The sequence below is a fragment of the Zalophus californianus genome, chromosome 16 (assembly GCF_009762305.2).
Source record: "Zalophus californianus isolate mZalCal1 chromosome 16, mZalCal1.pri.v2, whole genome shotgun sequence".
NCBI classification, from domain to species: domain Eukaryota; kingdom Metazoa; phylum Chordata; class Mammalia; order Carnivora; family Otariidae; genus Zalophus; species Zalophus californianus.
This window is the reverse complement of record NC_045610.1, coordinates 10,216,049-10,236,526: the sequence shown is the minus strand read 5'-3', so window position 1 is coordinate 10,236,526 and position 20,478 is coordinate 10,216,049. Positions and strand designations below refer to the sequence as shown.

At 44.9% G+C, this 20,478-nt stretch overlaps 1 protein-coding gene across 19 annotated transcripts in view; it reads right to left on the bottom strand.

The window, feature by feature from the left end:
* Window positions 1-20,478, bottom strand: part of NCOR1 (nuclear receptor corepressor 1) — a 152,108-nt gene that overhangs the window by 10,723 nt on the left and 120,907 nt on the right. For 9 of the 19 annotated variants that reach the window (XM_027625485.1, XM_027625486.1, XM_027625496.2 and 6 more), the window contains 15 exons: window positions 20,226-20,366; window positions 18,873-18,956; window positions 18,129-18,385; window positions 17,412-17,772; window positions 14,946-15,173; window positions 12,577-12,786; window positions 11,971-12,123; window positions 11,349-11,459; window positions 8,438-8,603; window positions 7,755-8,248; window positions 4,875-5,003; window positions 4,272-4,429; window positions 3,895-4,118; window positions 2,773-2,913; window positions 742-884 (listed from right to left, as the gene is read on the bottom strand). In XM_027625485.1, coding sequence (XP_027481286.1) covers window positions 742-884; window positions 2,773-2,913; window positions 3,895-4,118; window positions 4,272-4,429; window positions 4,875-5,003; window positions 7,755-8,248; window positions 8,438-8,603; window positions 11,349-11,459; window positions 11,971-12,123; window positions 12,577-12,786; window positions 14,946-15,173; window positions 17,412-17,772; window positions 18,129-18,385; window positions 18,873-18,956; window positions 20,226-20,366 — 3,000 coding nt within the window. The remainder of the gene's footprint in view (window positions 1-741; window positions 885-2,772; window positions 2,914-3,894; window positions 4,119-4,271; window positions 4,430-4,874; window positions 5,004-7,754; window positions 8,249-8,437; window positions 8,604-11,348; window positions 11,460-11,970; window positions 12,124-12,576; window positions 12,787-14,945; window positions 15,174-17,411; window positions 17,773-18,128; window positions 18,386-18,872; window positions 18,957-20,225; window positions 20,367-20,478) is intronic. The other 10 variants (XM_027625488.1, XM_027625491.1, XM_027625503.1 and 7 more) reach the window with 6 other exon arrangements.

Here is a 20,478-nt window from a genome sequence, read left to right as displayed (position 1 = left end):
AAAGACCGTGCTAGGGTAGAAAAAGTAGCCACGCAGCACGAGCACAGACTGCCTTGGCCTGTACTTGGAGCTAGTAACGTCACAAAGGTACAGCAAGGGAAAGGTCTGGGTCAAGAGCAACACACTGAAAGAGACCTTGTATTTACACTGGTATTAAGTGCACAATAACCTCACTATGTACTGGTTGCCAAAAACGCTAATACAGTCTTAAGACTCCCTTAATATTAAGTGATGCATTGGGGGGAGATCATACCACACTACTCACAACCTACTGAAAGGCAGAGCTAAATAAAGTGGTTTTTTGTGGAGGGCATTTGAGATGGGAGCCAGCATGGGATGAACAGCAGATGAAACGGGATGTTTCCAGAGATAAGAGTTGAAGGACATGACTTGTCTTCAAATGGTGGAGGACCGGTCATGTAGAGAAGGCCCGAATGGATAAAACTTAAGACCAGTGGGTAAACTGCAAAGAGCTGATCCAGCCCCACAGAAGAAAAGTTTCCCAGGCCCCACACTTGTTCAGAGAGAAAATGGGCAGCTTCAGAAAGCAGCAAGTTCTTGCTCTCTAGCAGGCAATCTTCATGCACGGGCAGACATCTGAGAAGAAACTTTAAGCTCAAATGTGGTTGGACAGACGCCTATAAGAGCCTGCAAACTCAAGGACTGCATGAGAGGCAACACCGGAGAGATCATTATCAATGCAGGTTTTATTTTGGGATTCATGAAAGAAATCCCACTTACCCATATCAGAGTCACCTCCACCAGAGGAGTTCAACTTACGAAAAATCTCCTGCTTCTTTGATTTAACCATGGGTGACGTGTTTTCAAGCTTGGTGAAGAACGAAGGCAAGTAGCTTATACTCCCCGGTGAGCGGGAATCATTCCTGTGGGGACACAGTCATGTCTATTATTCTGTTTCGTCATGTGCCCCTAACCCTGGGGACTCCCATAGAGTATTTGGGAAAACTACCACTTCCCCATCTCGTGTTTGTGGTGACAACCCTACATCGTATTTCAGAACACAAACAAATACTAGCTCTCGCAAAAAATCAGGACAGGAATGGAGATAATCGAGGACAGAGATTCTTAACAAAGACCGAATAAGCAGCAAATGATGTTAACAGGAAAACTTAGAAACAGCCCACCCCGCTGCCATCTGCCTAACCACAGACACGGGTATATTTACAGCCGCCACACAGGCCGAGGACTGTCCTATTAGCCGAACTACTCTGAAGTACAATAAATTAAAACTAATGGCACTACTTGCCTATAAAATAGCAAGAGCTCATATCTAAGCAATCAAACCTTGTGGACTTCAACAGAAGAGCTACAGTGCAGAAATAAAACTGCCTCCATCAGAATCATTTCAAGCCTCCCACCAGATGAGCTGAGCTTCATGTAAAAAATTGCACAATCCATTCACAGCTTCCTGTACTAACACATTTTAAACAAGCAAGTTTCCTTTAACAGCTCAAGACCACCAGTGGTCTAGCTAGAGCCACAGATGATAGCCAAGAACCGTGGAAGGCTGGTGATAACCTAATCTGGTCATGTGGATTCATTCAAACTTAAGAATCCCTACTATATGTCAAGAGAGACAAAAACGTGAAAGAAAAATAAGATGTGGCCCTGTCCTCAAAAAACTCAAACTTAAGGGAAAACATGTAAACACGTAATTAAATTTAACATAATCCCCTTTCCAAAAATGGATTTTTCTTCATTTCACTGAAAGGTACCAACATCTATTTGCCCGGCCGTGAATATGTACGATACATAAATAACCCAGAATACATTGTAAGAAATGCACTAGCTGTGCAGTGAGGCCTTGGTTTAGAGCTGGACCCCATTTATCTGACCACGGGCAAATCCTGGATTCTCCGCACAGAACATCGCGGGTGCCGTACACTAAGGAAACCACATGCGCGGGGACTGAAAGGCGTTCTGGGGACAGGAAGCAGCTGGTAGTGGACAAAGAGAAGAGAGGAAGGGTGGTGTGGCAGAAATGAGACGTGGCAAGAACCTGCTCACAGAGGAACTCAAATGCCAACCTAAATGACTTGGAGCTTGAGTCCATGAGTTTTGGACAAAGCACTCTAGGGGAAGTGGACTGGGTCGGAGCCAAATCAAAGGCAGCTAATGCAGAGAGGAATAAAAATCTAAGAATTCACAGGGGTCGGGTAAGAAACAGATAAGAAAACATGTGAGGCAGTTACTTCCATGTACAGCCCACAGAGTGGCTGGATCAATGGGTGACCACATGGACAAAAAAGTTTTTTTTAAACAGATCTAGAAAGGCTTAATTTCAAGAAGAAATCATTAAAGTATCACTGTTTCATTAAAATCCACTAGCATTAGGGGCACCTGGGTGGCTCGGTCGTTAAGCATCTGCCTTCTGCTCAGGTCATGATCCCAGGGTCCTGGGATCGAGCCCCACATCAGGCTCCCTGCTCAGCGGGAAGCCTGCTTCTCCCTCTCCCCCTCCCCCTGCTTGTGTTCCCTCTCTCGCTGTGTCTGTCAAATAAATAAAATCTTTAAAAATAAAATAAAATAAAATCCACTAGCATTAGATCACAAGGAAAACAGAGGCTACAGGATCCTTCCAGACTCCTATGGTAACATACAAGCAGAGGGAGAAGAGGCACTGACTTAAGGAAAACCGGAAGCACATCACACACTCATGCTCACACACTCACTCATACATACACACTTACACACTCGCTCACACTCTCTCTCTCGGGAGCTGCCGTCCGGGACGCACAGCTGGCTGCTCACCTCTGTTCTGCGGGCTCCGCTCCTCTCTGAGACAGTAGCAGCATGCTGTCCTGTTTCTCATGCACAACTGGGACCTGGGGCGGGGAGATGGGCTCGTAGGACTCGGAAGGGACGTGACTCCTCTCTGGGGATTTTCCAGGCCTAATATTGTAACACAGAAAGCATTAGAGTGTGCTCCTAGGGCCCAGTACAAATTACCTGAAACAGAAACTGGTTCACTCATTACTTACTCAAGAGAAGGAATAAAAGTTGCTAGTTTATAATCAGAAAAAAATCGCCTCAGGTTTTCACTATATGCCTGGTTACCAAAAAGTCTGTTGCCACTGCTTTATTTGCGCACGCATGCCAAGCACCCAGGACAGGCAGTGCTCCGCCGGGAGGTCAAGGCCACTGTGTGTTTCAGCACCACACCCCGCCATCCTGCCCTTGGCCGGCTACTCCGGCGAGCCCTCCAGGCTTTCATTGCTTACCAGGTCTTTCCCCATGAAGTTAAGAAAGGACTGGAGTACCAAACTGAACCCTGAGCCTGCCAGACAGGCTCAAGTTACACCCTTGTAGGGCTCTGCAATTTAATGGTCTTCCTCTGGTTACCATGTTGGTAAGTACAGTGTGAGAGAAACATAGTGTTTAGACCAAAACAAGTTTTTGGCTTAGTGATTACACATTTAAGAGCCACCTGTGACCTTTGAGTATAAATGGATGTATGCCCTGTCACCTACTTTCCCAATCAACCCCATCCAATTTTTACAGGTGGCCATTTTTGACCATTTTTCTTTGAGTTCTTTGGTGGTTACCTCTAAAACTCTAAAAAATCTTATACTTTTCTTGATTTATCAAACTTGAAACAGTATCTATCACCTCCCTTCAATGGAAAGACTTGACTTTTGAATAGACATTAAAAAGAGATCATACCAACTGCCCAGACAGTGAACATTCCAAGAACATAGAGGGAAAACCCTCATTTGTATCTCCCAAGGAATGAAGGTAAATAAATTTTAGGTGTTAAGTAATGAATCCCCTATCGGGGGGGGGGGGGGGGGGCGGAATCTGTGGAGAATAACAGTAAAACAACATTGTTTTACTGTTGGGAAATGTACATAGAGTTTGAAATAAAAACCATACCTTCCCCTGGATTTGTCCACAAGATTTTCTGGAGAGACCCTTGACCCTGGTCTTTGATGGTGGACAGACTGAGACTGGGATTCTGGGCTATAACGATTTGATGTTTTAGTCCTCACAGGTGTGGACACCAAAGCAGATGGTGAGTTTTGGAATGTAGAAGTGGGAGGCTGCTGGGGAGGCTGTGAGGAAACTTGATTTCTAGCAAAATCTTGTGTGATAATTTGCTGTGAATGAAAAAAGAAGGACTTGGTTAAACCCGTTGAGTACTTGCCAAAAAATGTAGCATAAAAAACCTGGACATCTTTTTTGTGATTCTCTCTCTGTGAAATGTGCCTTCTGCGTTGATCAAAAGAAGAAAAATTAACAGAATAACTTACACAGATGTGATCAGCAAGTGTGATCAGGCGGTGGGTCCTAGGCACCTGCCCCACGCCGTCGGCCTGTGAGGAGGCGGGCAGTTGCTGTTGTGGAGACAGTGGTTCCTGCTGGGGTCGGTAGTGATGTAATGGCCCTTCGTACTGTCTGCTGGCTTCACCTAACGGAGGACAGACGGATGTCTTACTCAGGGATGCCCCGGCCTTTCACTCATCATCAAAGATTGAACACAACTCAGGGGCACATGCGAGGGACGTGATACCTGTCTCTAAGCAGGATTTATTATCTTAATTTCGAAAGGAAAAACACTGGCTGGCTGACAGAAATCAGGACTAGTATAGAATGAACTGTGAAAGCACAAGCGGGCAAACGAAATATGAATGATTTCCTGTATCATTAAATGTAAACAAAGGAGTGATCAATAAAAGCTTAAAACCAACTTTCCATCAGTGCAGCTTTAAATGTCTCTAAAGCAGACTCCTATAAGATTACTCTAAAACCAAACCAAACCAGTTCGTTCTTAACACGGTCCAGACAGATGGTCAGAAGCAAATGCCAGGTGCAGATATGAAAACAGGTCAACCTGGTGGCTAAAAAATACATACTTTCTGCTTGATTTGCCTTCACCACCTCTGGCTGATAGGCCTGCAGTTTCTCCTGGGGCGGCGCAGGTGAACTAGCAGGGCTGATCACCTCAATAGCATCGCCGGGTGCTTCATACCGATGAGAAGATACTTTAAGAAAAGTAAAGAATCTGATTTTAAAACTAATCCTGTGAGAAGTTTCAAAAGTCCAAATTCTTCAAACCTATTCACATATTTTTGTTTTTTATTCTCAGAAACGTTCGATGATAAAAACGAACCAGCTCAATGCACTGGTATCAGTGGTCCGCAAAGGCTTCCTCAGGCTCCTAGTCTCTGTAGGGAACAGGGTTTTATGAAATTGTGTGGCTTCTAGGACCTTGAGGTGAGGCAGGCTAGGGAACAGATCTGCGGCGAACACCACCACCAGGAAGGACACTTCTCAGAGGAGGCTGAGCAAATCAGAGAGTAGATCTCCACAGTTCACCGTTTCCAATGATTAAAATTCTGAGGGACTCTTAGAAAAACTTTCAGGCTACATGGCTGCTTCATTATCATGATTTTAAAGCTACTGATGAAGTAACATTATATAATAATTTTCACAAATCACTGGATTATTGCAGACAAAAAGTATTACTCCAAATGATTTCTCAGCACTGTTACACTGAAAATACACAGAAATGGTAGGGAATGTCTGAAAAGAAGAAAATTCACCCCCCTGGGAAAGGATGCCCACATCAGAGAAGGCCCCTCTAAGCGCAAGTTCCCAGGAAAACTGACAGAGGGTTGATGCAACGGGGGTGGGTGGGGTGGGGGGGTGGGCAGCCGCTGTTCACAGTCCTGCCGTGGCCTCAGAGCAAGGCGACAGACACATGGAACCTCCTGGTCTGGAACCTTCTGACTCTAGAGTGCACTCTGCATCTACAGGCTGCAGAATCTGAGAAAACTGTCCGAGGCCCAAAGGGTCCATGTACGACTGGCTGGATCAACAAATGTGATCGGTCAGTGGGCCCTGGACACAGGTATAGAAGCTCGGAATAAGCTCTATTACAGGCTCCCACCGAGATCCTCCAGTACCCAACGAACAGCCCTTTCTTCCTACCCCTTCACCAGGCCATGCAAGTTGCAATTAGCTGGGTTCTGGTACACTCAGGACAGAAACCTGGTGATTGGGATGGAAATGATCTTTCGGGAACTAAAATTAACTATTTTCGAAGTAATTTAGACTACTTGGTGACTTTGGTATCCACAGGAATTCATCACTGTTTATGTTCCCAGCACCCTAAATCTGGTCACCACATCCAGTATACAGTCACTGGAAAGTCTGAGGCTAAACTGTGTTCACCTTCAGGGGGAGAGGGGCTCTGAAGGGAAAAACTGAAAACCACACTGAGTAACGGTAAATAGCCTGTGGACTCCACGCAAGTCATTTACCCAGTGATAAAAAAAAATAACCCCACTCAGAAAAGACGAGAAACCTATTTTCAGACCTTCTGAAGGTCAGACTCCTAGAGCACAGTCTGGTTTGTGATGCCAATTGAAAGGGAGTGCTAGCCAGCGACTAGAGCCGTGCACCCCAGCGGCCAATAAGCCACAGGCTGGAGGGGTCACCAGGTGTGCTGGTGACCTCCCTCCAGGCCTGCTCCTGCAACGACAGATCCTCCTCAGCTAGCAAGTTTTCTGCATGCATTATATCTATTTTGCAGATGTTCATACTCCCAGGCGAACAGAAGTTTTCTGTCTACACAGCAGACTACCAATCTGCCCCCTTCTTTCCAGAAAGCTCAGCCATGGGGTAGATATTTACCGAAACAAATTATAAGTAGGCACGGGGGGTAAAAAGAATTACACATTGCATGCTGAAGCATAAGAACTTTTCAACTCTCCTCAATTTCATTAACAAAAACAACAGAGAGATGCCCACGTATGGTTAAATTACTTCAAGGATTAGCAGATGGTTGCTTAAATACCCGATTCTTCCTTCCAGAATTCCATACAGAATTTAGGCAGTCGTTAAAAATAAATTTGAAGTAACTCTTCCAGCATTTTACTGTAGATTTGTGAACTCTTATGGATTCAACAGGGTACATGTCAAAATGACTACCCAGACTTGATCAAAATCCAGCTTGCAACGAGAGAGGGCAAACCTGTGGTCACCAGAGGGGAGCTGGGGGAAATCGGTGACGGGGATGAAGGGTACACTTATCATGACGTGCACCGAGTCATGTACAGAAGTACTGAATCACCATGTTACACACCTGAAGCCCCTAACACTCTACGTTAACTATACTGGAATTAAAATAGAATTTAAAAACAGTTTAAAAAAAAATTAACGTATGAAAACAATTTTAGAAAATGAGCACAGAATAGGAGCATATGCATAAAGAAGGAATAAAAGTGACCAATACATATATGAAAAAAAAATTTTAAAGATCCAGCTTGTAAAAAAAGGGTAATGTAGATACCAATGACCAGTAATTCAGTGGTCTTGCTTTTTAAAAATTTGTGTTAGAAAAAGGATGTAAGAGCCTTTGGGGTATCAACCTCAATACTGAACTTCATCCTAGAAAATGCTTCTTAAGAGGCCTTGGTAGCCTCTCTGACCTTCCAGATGCCCAAAAATGATCACGAGCTCTGCCCTGTCTACTTTCCAATTTTACCTCTATAAGGGACACGGTGGTTTCCATGGAAAATACTTTGACAGGCATACTTAAGAAACTCTGAAATTTAAATAATCATGACAAACAGAAGAGACATTTTTGCACTACTAACCCACAGAACCTTTCCATTACATTTACTCTCAGGTCAGGATTTTCTTTATATCATATTGTTCTGCTTTACCTAAAGAATAAAGTAATTCTTTACTCAGATATCACATTGCAAAACTCAGATTGAGATACATACAGCTACTAGAAGAGTCTGAACTTTGAGAGCCACGTTCCCTTGCATCCTTGTCCGAGGCAATTTGCCGGGTGATGATCACGTCTATGAAGTTAGCTGCAGTAATGGTAGTCTTCCCTCGGGTCCTTAGCTCTTCCTCATATCTGGATTTTGGAGGAGGCCCTTTATCTTTCCCAGCCTCAGAATAAACTACTGAAGAATGAGGCTGGGGCTTGCCACTTGGAAAGGCTGCAGAAGTGTACAGACACTGAACAGATCTCTTCTCCACCTCCAGGGGTTTCTGCTCTAGCTGCTGCTGTTCACTAACTGCTGCTGACCTGCTTCTCAAATTTTCTTCTAACCTGGAAGCTTCATGCTTACTCTCTTTGGTTTTGGAAACCTCCATCTGGGGGGCAGAGGCTGCGGCGTCCACAAGGGCAGCCAGGGCGTCTGCAGCGGTGCTGTAGCGGGAGGCCGGCAGGCCCTGGCTTATCGACGGGCCCCCAGCGGGCAGCGGCCTGCAAACGAAAGCAAACCACACACGAGTCCGTGAAGGGCGGGCTCCACCGGGGACGTGCCAGGGTGGCGGGAGGACAAGCGGCAACAACGAAGCGTACATCCCCAAACCATCGCGGTCACACATTTGCAAGTGTGCGGTATGTGCCAGAGACTGCCGCTTTCGGTCAAAATGCGCACAAGGGACTCACATGATTCGGAGCTGAGCACTTGGATCCAAAGGTGTGATTACACTGGTTCCATTGGTTCCTTGGAACACGCTGGGTCTCTGCTGCAACATGGTCTCCTGGGCTCTTACTGAAGGGGACGGGGAGCGGACGTATCCATGACTGCCCGGTCGGCCCGGCTGTTCCGAGCCTGTGAAGGCCAAAAACAAAAAAGAAGAAGAAAAGACAAGCCATAAGGAAGAAGCCAGAGACAGCAACATTCAGGGCTTGTTCATTTCCTAATATTCCTAAACAGAAAAAAGGTAAGAAACCGGATACCCTGCTTTTTGGCCTTTCTAGAAGTATGTTCTCTAAGAGCTTCTCAATAAAGATGTAATAAAACCATACCAGTAACTCGCAACAAAAACATCAACTATCAGTTACTGTCACTTCCGTTTATGTGACAAGTTTCTACCTTGATTCAGAGAGAAACAAAAGTAACACCAACACTGACGTAGGGTTGACCCTTTAACAACAGGGGTTTGAAGAGCATGGCTCCACCTACACATGGATTTTCGGTGTGAAAACTACAGCAGATGTAGATAGATTTTCCTTACGATTTTCTCATTTTTTTTTCTAGCTGACTTTACTATAAGAATACAGTACGGGATACACAGAAGATACAAAATATGTGTCAGCTGTTTCTGTTACCTGTAAGGCTTCTGGTCAATAGGAAGCTGTCAGCAGCTAAGTTCTGGAGAGTCAAAGTTACGGCTGGATTTTCTAGTGCGTGGCGGGGGGGAGGTCAGCACCCCTAACCCCCAAGTTGTGCAAGAGTCAGCTGTCCTCACACAAATCAGACAAGTTCATCTCTCAGATTTTTCCTCAGACCCTGGTGTGCTGATCATTTCCATTCGGTGCAGCCGTCTAAGTACCGTGATGGACACGGCACACCGCCACCAGCCTGCGGTCTGAGCAGCTTCGTCCTGCCACAGCTCTCCCTGCTCTGCTCCGCCTCTGCCCTGCCCAGCGAAGGGCTCCTCTCAGCGAGCTCTCTTTGGACACGTCACTCACGCTGCCCTCCCCCAAGACTCAGTGCCACGAACAGCCTCCCCAACAGCTGAGATGGTTTTGTTCACTGACCTCAGCTCTCCCGTAACACAGCCACGGCTTGGACTTGGTCAGCACCACTCACTGCGAAGATCTCAAACTCCCTCTCTAATCCCTCTCTTCTCTGCCGCCTCTGTCCTTTGGCCTCAGAAGAGCGGGCCGCTTCCGCATACGCCCCTGCTCCCACAGCACGGACCACCTAGCACAAGCTTCTCAGCCATTTTCCCCCTTCCCACCACACAACAGCTGATATAAGCATTTCTAGACTCCTAGAAGAGGCACTGCTATTTAAGTTTTTGTACCCCCGCAAAGACTATCCCTGTTTACACTGCCGCTGACCATGTGCGAGAGTCCATGTTTCTTTGGACACGGCAACACAGAATATTTATCAACTTTTTAAATGTTTGATGGAGGAAAATGGTATTATATCATCTCGAATTTGCATGTTATTCATTAATGTGATCATGAGCATTTAAAAAAAATATAGTTCCTACCCTAAGGATATAATGTATGGTGATTAATATAACATCATAAAATAAAATTTAAAAAAAACTCAAAAAAATATATAGTTCCTACCCAAGTTATGCTTTAATTAAATCAATGGCCATGTTATTATGCAGTCAACATATAATCAGTATTAGGCTGCTACCTCACAACTCACTAAAGCATTTCCTGTGGTCACTTAGTGATTTTTTACTATATACAGACAGTAGGTTACAGCTCAATATCTTTGGGCTTTGCAACCACTGATTCATTCAACATAAATCCTGGGTCGAATACGAAGACCAGCCTTGGGCCCCTGCTCTATTACTGCCACCACTCTGATGTCGAGGTCTGTCCCCCATGAGCACGAGTGTGACAGCCTGCCTGCCTCGCACCCTTCGGTTCTGTACCCACCTTTCTGACCGAGTCTCTGGTCCCCTCTGCCTGCACCTCTAACACCCCTGCCAGGACCGCCTACGGACCGCCCCATCCCTCCCCATACACCGGCCGCTGGGAAATTTCACCCCATCCAGAGTCACGACCCTTGCAGGGGACTCCTAGGTCCCTGTGTGCAGCCTGTCTTTTCTCCTAAGGGCCAGATCTGTCTGTCCGTCAACATGGACACGGGAAGCACTTTTCTCTTACTGACAGAACAGAACGCAAAATGACAAATCTACCACGGGTCAGAACAAATGTTCCAGAGATGCTTCAAAGTACGTCCGACGGTGAAACTCCCTTCCTCCCTCTCTCCTTTCCCTAATCCTGCTCTGTCTTCCGTGCAGAGCTGGCTTGTTTCTCGCGCCCCTCCCCCCACGCCCCCCACCACTGAGCTACTGCCCAGTCCTCTGTGCACGGTGACAGCGTTCTTCCCGGCCCTGCCCGGCCACATGGCCTCGCTGTGGCTCCTGGCACCAGCCCACGCCCCCTCCAGGGTTCTAACCCGCCTCCAGGCCCTCCTCCTGCCGCAGGGCAGCACCTGTCATTCCCAGTGTCACCGGCCTTCTCCTTGTACGGCCGTCTTCCTCAAACGCCAGCCCCACAGCACATCGCATCTTCGTGACCGGGAGCCTTTGCTCGGGCTTTTGGCCTCACTGAGCTCTGCGCCCAGGATCTTCAGGCCCAATGGTAGCCAACTGCTGGGGCCAAATCAAAATGATGCCTTCCTGGTGAAAACCTCAGCTTCCTGTTCAGAGTTCGCATACTGCACTTTCACCTGCGCTTCACTTAAGGCCTGAGATTACTTTCTGTCTCCTGATTCCCGCGTTTAAGATCAGCTCAGCAGCCCCCTCAACAGGAAGCCCGATGCCCTGTTGTACCGATTACCAAGGAGAGTCCACAGCACGAACAACAGCACGCTGCTCACCTGGCCGAAGGTAGAGGTCTGAGGACGCGGCCGCGGCGATCCGCTCCCGCTCCTTCTCCCGCTCCCGCTCCCGCTCAGCACTCGCAGCCGCTGCAAGGTGCGTCGAGTGTCCTGTAAGACACGGAAATCTGCAACTTAAAGACAAGAACATCAACCCGCCGGGTACAAACAACTTTTAAATTTTTAAGTGACTGAAAATTTTTCAAAACGCTCCCAACTTGAGATGTAGAGTCTTGGATGACAAGTGACACCTAACACAAGCTTTTGGGATATTTCTGGCGTATCTGGTGACAGATGGCATAGAAGAACTGTTACTAAATATTAAGTGAAAAACAGCAGAGCAGGGGCGGCTGGGGGGCTCAGTTCGGCTGAGTATCCTACTCTTGATTTTAGCTCAGGGCGGTGGGCTCGAGCCCTGTGTCAGGCTCCACACTCAGCAGGTTCTCTCCCTCTCCCTCTGCTCCTCCCCCTGCTCACTCTCTCTCTCTCAAATAAATCTTTAAAAAAAAAAAAAAAAAACCAACAGACAGATGGGGGGAAAGCCCAAAACGCCTTCAAAGGCTATGCTGTCAACACTCAGGCACGCTGGTCATAGCAGAGCGGGGCATGACTGGTCTCTCACCTGGAGACACAGACGCAGAGTTGTACGGCCTGGGCGGGAAAGTAATCTGTGTGCCAGGAATATAAGTGATTCTGTCCATGGGAGGCGTACTCGTGCCCCCGGGATGAGGCACTAAAATCGCTGGAGGCATGTTGGTCAGGTCAATGATTCCTGCTTGCAAGGCAAAGACAATAAAATGATGTTAAATGTCAGTTTCTCTAAAGATACAGAACTGTACGTGGCTTTTTAAAATCCTTTCTCTCTGTAACTCAATGATACTTTGTATACAGTATAAATAAATATGGTTAAGATCATCATGACTTTGTAAGATCTTCTTTAAATCTACACAAGGCTATGAAATCCTGCGCCCCACACGAGTCACCTGAAAGCGTGGACAGGTTACCAAGAGAGAGCAAACCGGTAAGACAGTGACTTCAGATAGTTCAGCTATGTCAGTGTTCACCAAAACACCCCAGCTTGATGCATCACTTTACCTCCGAGGGCTAAAAGCTACAGAGGCAAGGACAGGGCTGCCTTTTCTTCCATTCCATCGTTCACTCAGCAAATACTCACTGACACTCGGTACACCTAACCCATCCTAGGAAACCCGAACGCCAAGACACGCACCCCTTGTGGCTGGGTACGGGAGGCCCAGCTGCTGCTCCCGTGGGGAGAGGCCTCTGGCCACATCCGGGCGCAGATTCACTTGCATCTGCTGTGAGGTAATGTAATCATTGAGGATTGTCTGTCTGGTGTTCTCCATTGCATAAAGCTGGTACTGACTGGGGTACGCTGGGGTTGGGGAGAGCTGTCTCTGAAACAGGTAAGCAGCAGCTGCTGGTGGCGAGAACGAGAGAAAGGCATTTAGTTCAGTCCAGGGGAAATTCATTCACTAAACGCCACCCACAGAAAGAGGTGAGGCTCCTGCTGTTGAGCTACTATGCGCATGCGGCTTTAGTGTGGGTGGGAGGTTACAGGGAGTGAAGGAGATGCATGTCAGACCCTGACACATCGGTGATATGAATATACACACTCTAATGTCAGATGTAACGGAAAAAGGGGGAGAAACTAGACACAGTGGGAGTATGAACGTTTTCACTGGTAGAACAGGAGCTAAGAAACTTCTCAAGCAGTTGCACTTCCGATCTTTGCCACGTAACTTAATTATAATTTCACCTAAGTCTCCAAGGGCTGCGTTTGAAAATCAAATTATTTTTGTAGTACTGACCATTCAACACAACCAAACGGAAATACACGTGAACACACTTTGTGACAAATAACCGCTTTCCTGGGGCTGAAAATGATTAGTCTATAAGCATTTAATTAATGCATGTGTTCAGAGCAGAGATGAGCAAACTTATTCTGTAAAAGGCCAGATGGTAAATATCTTCCGCTTTGTGGACCATATGGTCTGCTTCACCTACTCAACTCTGCCATTGTACCATGAAAGCTGCCGCAGACACAACACCCACAAACATGTGCCTGTGTTCTACTAAAACTTTATTTACACAAATAGGCAGCAGCAGGATTTGGCCCCCTGGCCATAGTTTGACAACCTGGGTTACAGCATGACATGAGTTGCTAGGAAGGGGTAGGTATGTATGGTAAAAAGGAGAAGGTAACGTCTCTCTGCTCAAAACATTTAAATTCAGCTCAAGCTCAAAAATAACAAGCATATAAAACTGCTATAAAATGAAGGACTATGAGAAGCACTACATTAAAATATACACATTCAATTTTGCCTGAAAACTTGAGTGAACTATTTTAAATATATATGTTTTCCCTAGAAAAATAAATGACAAGTTTTCTGGAATGTTTTCTTCACCTTTCTTCATCCAGAACTCCCAGCAGGGTGAGTCTGTCAGTGGACTCTGTGGGAACTTCTGCCTCAGTTTTGGGAGACAGTCCCTGAAGAACTATGTGTAGACTCCTCTGAAACCTAACGTTCTCCAGTGACCAACAATTTGATGCCATTGATATGACCTCCAAAAGATAAAATATTTTCCACAGGTACCTTGCTCCCATAATGTAAACAACCCTTAGAAATCTTGGCATATCTCCTCCCTAAGGACCATGGTAAAACACGGGTGTCCTGTGTCCGAATTTCAACTTGAAGGATGTAACAAACAAGCCAGTTAGGCCGGAGAAGAGGTATGAGCAGAAAACACCCATCTGAGTAGGGCTCAGTGGGCAAGAGGAACAGGGACGAAGATGGGGGGGATAGGGGGAAGCTGGCGCATGGATGGGTCAAGTCACCACCGATGTGCTGACAGGACTCCTTTCCCCTTGCAGAGCCCACTGCCCCGTGCCCACTGCAGACTGCTCTCCAGAAAACCTACAGACTCCTGCACCTCCAACAAGTATGTCTACCCACAGTCAGAGGGGTCTGTCTGTTCGAAAGTTCCCTCCAGTTGTACCTGCTACTGTAATTATGTAACTTAACAAAGTAATCTGGAGGCTGTTGAGAAAAGAACGAAAAGAATGATTTCTCTGGAAACTAAGTTGACTGCTTTGGAAAGACTCAATATAGAAGTTGAATCAGGTATGGACGAGACAATTTTGAAAGACTGAGAAAAGAAATCTGGAAGGATTCTGTATTTAAATTGCTTTGAAGTGGCTTTAAATTCTAGCTTCACTTAAAAAAGGAAACCTGGAATGAAACGTGAGTTTCACTTATGTAACAAAGACAAGGGAGAGATTTCATCAGCAGACCCTGACTTCACATCACAACACTGATAAAATGAATACTGACACTGTAAGTTTGAATGTTTAACCTATTTTTTTTTCCTCAGTTCTGTAAGGGTGCTGGTAATATTTTGTTTCTTGATTCAGAATTGGTAACATGGGGGTGTGCAGTGTGTGAGAATTCAATGAGCGGCACGCTAATGATATATGTAACAGTCTGCATATTATACTTTAATAAATAAAGAGAGTTTGGAAGGTCATACAGGTATATTATTTCTTTGCCATAAATCATCACTACCCCCTGTGCTTACCAGGATCCAGAGCCCTGTGAAACGGCATGGCTGGATCCAAATGTGTGGGAAGATGGCTCCGATAAACCTCTCCTGTGGTGCTGCCCCTATGGTGGGGATCAAAAGGGCTGTGGCTTACTACAGGGTCCACCCCAGGTACTGGAGACTTCGCTGGTATACTTTCCCTCTGGGTAGGGGTCAGGGTCGATTTTCTTTCATGATTAGTAGACTTGCTAGAGGAAATCGTAACTGGAGAAAAAAAAAAAAAGCCAACACCACAACTTCTTAAGAAAACTTGGGCAGTAAGATTATACAGCTGACCCTTGAACAACACAGGGTTTAGGGGCGTCGACCCTCCACACAGTCAAAACTCCATGCTTAACTTTTGACTCGCCCAAAGCTAATAGCCTACTATTGACCAGGAAGGCTTACTGAGAACATAAACAGCCAATTAGCACATATTTTGTATGTTATATGTATTATATCCTATATTCTTACAATAAAGTAAGCTAGAGACAAAATGTTAAGAAAATTTTAAGAGGGGGACACCTGGGTGGCTCAGCTGGTTGAGCATCCGACTCTTGATTTTAGCTCAGGTCATGATCTCAGGGTTGTGAGATCGAGCCCTGCGCTGGGCTCTGCACTCAGTGAGGAGTCGGCTTATCTCTTTCTCTCCCTCTGTCCCTTCCCCCACTCATGTGCACATGCTCCCTCCCTCTCTCTAAAAACAATAAAACTTAAAAAAAAAAATGTAAGAGAAAAATACATTTATAGCACTGTACTGTATTTATTAAAAAAAAAAATCCACATTAACTGGACCTGCACAGTTCAAACCAGTGTTGTTCAAGGGTCAACTGTATTTATCCATTTCTCACCCAACCAAATACAGACTGTATTTATATTTTTATCTGCTTCCACCAAACATTTAATATTCAATCTTGTAAAATATGCAACTGTGCAGAACTAGCAGAAGCTTCTGAGATTGAGAGAGTACCACCTTGTGGATCATAGCACCAGCATTTTAGCACCTGACGTTAAGATTAAACATGAAGTTCAACACCCCTCTTTAAATCCCATTATAAATGATTTTGTTTTCTGTACGACTTGAACATTCCAAATTCTTCTCGATCCCCCAGGTACCCAAGTCACAACTCCCTCTCTCTGCCTGTGCCGCCCCCTCTGCTACCCGCCGGTCTCTACCTGGCGCTATTTTTCCTTGCCCTGGACTTCCACAAAGCCTTTCTCATGAGCTCACCCATATTAACCACCTCCCTACCCCAGGCTCTCTTTTTTAAACGATGTGATTCAGAAGTTATTAGATCATCCCCCCAATGAACAGCATATCCCGACACTTACTAGCCATCACCCTCCACTGTTTTAACAATTGTAGTACAACACACAAAACATAAAAGGTACCATTTTAAAGGGTACGATTCAGGGGCATTAATACACTCAGTGGTGTGCACCACCTCCTCATTATTAATAGTTTGATAACATCAACTTGGCCGTGATTACACAAATCTGCCAGACAAAACCAAGCAACCATGCGGGTCTGCTGCATCACCTCCCGAGCGCCAGTATGCTCAAACACAGAGTGCCTTTTCCCTCGGCAGGCAATTCGCCTTCAGAACCCGAGCCCGGGGCTCTGCATTCGCCACTCCACCTCCCCGACCGACACTTCCCTTTCCTCTTCCTTCCAGGCTGCTCCTCTCCCGCCACACAAAACACTCTTCACCTTCCCAGCTCTCGCAGCGTCAGCCGGGACCTTGCACGTGAGCCCGCAATAAACACGTACTGCAATAATGCTGGAGAGGACGAGTGGGGACGTTCGTATGGGCTGCAGGCGGTTTCAGGGACCACCTGATAAAACTCAACACCTCGTACCTTACTCACGCACCAGCGAGCAGCAGAAAGCCCGGGGAGGCGGGGCGTGATACCAACAACAACAGCAACGGCAATAACAATAGTTCGGATTCTCTCCTTCCCAAGTCCTTCAAACACATGACCTCATGTAACCTTCCCAACAGTCCAGTGAGGGAACCTTAATACTTTTACTGATGAGGAAACTAAGGCCTAGCAAAGTGAAGTAACTCGTCCAAGGTCACGCAGTGAGAAGAACCTTAATTCAAGTTCAGGCCGTCTTGCTCCACAACCTGATCTTTGAACTGCCACACCAGACGGCCGCTAAACGAACAACGGTCAACGCCGACTTCCAGAACACCTGGAAGGAGTAGCTGAAAGGCCACTCTCAGAATGTACTTATTCTAGAGCACTTCTGGACTCCAGCATCCTTGGCACTTGATTAAAATAGATCTTTTACCTACGATTATCCCTACTTTTCATTTGGTAGCCTTCCATACAGGCCCCATATCAAGCACAACCTGCAGATCCTGTGGCAATCCAAAGCTAACCATTTGACACCGACTTTTTACCGGAGGTGGGAAAGCGCAATCACAACGAGCAAACAAGGACAGAAGAGTAACATACCATCAGAAGTTCTGTTCATCATAGGCGAGCCTCTGGACATGGTGTTTTGATAACTCACAGGGGTCCGCCGTGCACTACTGTCGTCATAAATCCCCGGGCTCAGCTGCGCTTTGGGAGCTTCATGAAGTGTTGACCTGAGGACGGAGGGGCCAGAGCTTACCACCGATGTGTGTCGGGAACGCACTGGCTCGCCTGCTTTCACATCCTCATATTTTCCCCGTTCTACCACTTTTATGTTCTCTGGTACGATTTCCAGTGGAGGCATTCCACGGGGTAGTTTGTTAGGCCCCGTGATTAAGGATTTGACGTTGTGTTTGATGGCAGATTGACCTGAGTTGCTGTCAAACTTTATTGGTGTGCCCTAAAAGAAAAGAAACAAACATTATAGGTAGCCCGAGGCATCCGAAGATTTTTCCATCTCAGGTCAGCTCGGCTCATGGCAACGGTAATTTGCTTCGGTAATCTTTACTATCTGTGTGGGTGTGTCAATCACACACTCACAAACCCAGAGCTGCGAACTTTCTCGAAATATACATTCCACAATACAGACATGTGAAAAACGAATACTAAAGCATACCTAAAACTTTTACCTTTACTTCCAAAAGATCTGACATCGTAAGAACTACTTATAATTATTAAGTCATGCTTCTCAAAATGCTCCATGAATATCACAGTCTGGAGTGGAACGGTTGACAAAAAGCACCCTGATGTAGTTACCTGGGAGATGGAACCTTCGATTATTGGCCTTGTGCTCTGGACCACCTCTGGAGTTTTTCGGCTTTCCTGAGTTAAAATATCTTGCCGTGGAATCTCATGAATGGAACGCCCCATTTCTTTGATGGTGGTAATGCCGTCATATGGTTTTCCTTTGGTGATGGCGCCTTCAAATGCTCGCATGGGAGGACTCTCCCTTTTAATCTGTTTGGGGTACTTAAGACCGTCTTCGAAACTGTCCGTTGTTGCTCTTGGTGTGCCTTCAAGAAAGAATTCAAGAAAACGTGCTTACTAAAGTAATGCCAATGGTTGCAGAACAATGTGATTGAGCTGTACATTTAAAAATTGTTAAAATAGTAAATCCTGATACATATATTTTTCTGCAATTTAGAAAAATTAATACCTTGTCATCTTGCAGTTTTTAATCAATTCTGTTTACAACACATCTTTAAATATTCATAACTCGGCATTTTTTTTCAGGTGGTTCAAGACTTAACACAATTAAGTCTGTGCATCACAATCAGAATGGTTCTTACATAATGAAGATGTCTCTATATTCAAAGATTAGGCAACTATCATCTTCATATAAACTATGTAGCTCAGAAACAGAAGAGTTAAAATCAAGACTTAAATATCTAATATTTCAAAAGGGAAAGTGCTTGAAAAGCAGGCTTCATGCACTGCAAATTAATGTTTAACTACTCTGCCAATGAGGCAGTCATGAATAAAAGCCAAAACAAAGTTTACCCTGCATTATGGAACCAGACAGCACAGTCCTTTCTTTGAGGTCAGAATGAGGGCTCCCCCTGGGTAATGCTCGGCATATCAGCCCTTTCAAAACAAGAAAGCAATTCAAATATTAAACATAATGTGTATGCCAGTTCACATATACTTTATACTGACCTTAGAGTATGCACTTTTTGATAAAAGCCCTATGGAGAAAGAGATATCATCTTAAATTTGTGAACTATTCAGAAGAATATCATGGAAAAACTCAGTTTGAAGTACCCAACATGACATCACTGTTCCTTTTTAAAGTCTTCTAAAGAGAAAATAGCGACAGAACACATCTATTATAAGTCAAAAAGGAAAGACACTTTCGAAACTACATCTAAAATTCAATGCTTCTTTCTCAAGGTGAGGAGACACACAGAGGGGTTGAGAATCACTGTTTAGCTCTGAAACACACCTCTGAGAGAGGGAAAACACGAAGGATGAGTGCGGTACCTCAAAAACAGGTAAAATACGTAAACGAAAACATGCAAGTCAAAATGAAAGAGCTGTAAATAACCTCTTAAAATGTTTCGCGTCACATCACAATAAATTTGAATCAAGGATTGGAAATAACCACACGCAATTACCCTAAAGTAAAGGGAAGTGAGATTTTTTTTTTTAAATACAGAGAAACTCCAGCTCTTAGAAAATTATGCAGGACTTCTCTAAGATTGAGGAATCCTTACCCTGTTTTTAGTATTTCACCTAGATTAACATTAAACAGTTGAGCCAGGTTAAGGCTTAAAGAAAGTGAGTCATTAACAAAATAAAACTACAGGTATGAGGTAGTGAATGCTTATCGTGGTCAGCACAAGCTTGGACACCTGTCTCGAGTCCTCACACTGTAACTACAATCCCTTCATTTACAGAGGATGAAACTCGCACAGCAAAATTCATCAGGAAACAGTGCAGCCCTGCTTTAACTGCCTCAAAACAAAAACAAAGTTCTCAAAATGAATTTTACATTTTTCACCTCACTGAACCCTAACAGGAATAGTCTACAAATTTTATGAGCATTCTACTAGTTACCTATGATATGACTGATTATGGTTTTTACTTCCTACCACTGTCATGTACTTGATTTATATGTAGATATGAATATAAATTTAAACATATCAATAAGCTCATATTAATATAGTGTTAATTATATATTTTACTATATTATATATTATTAATATAATGATATATTAATATGTTTCATTTATATAGTAATATGAATAGAAATTTCACGTAGAAATGACAGAGACTGAATACAACCTAACCCAACCATGGAAATTTACTGTACAAAATTAAATGTATCTAAATAAAGTTCTGGAAACATTTTACCCTCCAACGGTGCTGAAACAGGAGACTCCCTCATCGACAACCCTTGCTTTATATTTCCTTCCACTGATTCATAGCTTCTTTTTAAACTGATTTCATGAGCTGTTCTTGGACTCCTCGTCCCTTCTCGGGCATTTTTAATATCTGCAGAACACAGAAATAAGAATTGCTCAGACAGAGCCCAAAGCCTACTCTACAGTCAATCAGTTATCTTAAGTTTCACAATCTTACAAAAAATAATAAAAGCCAGTCAACC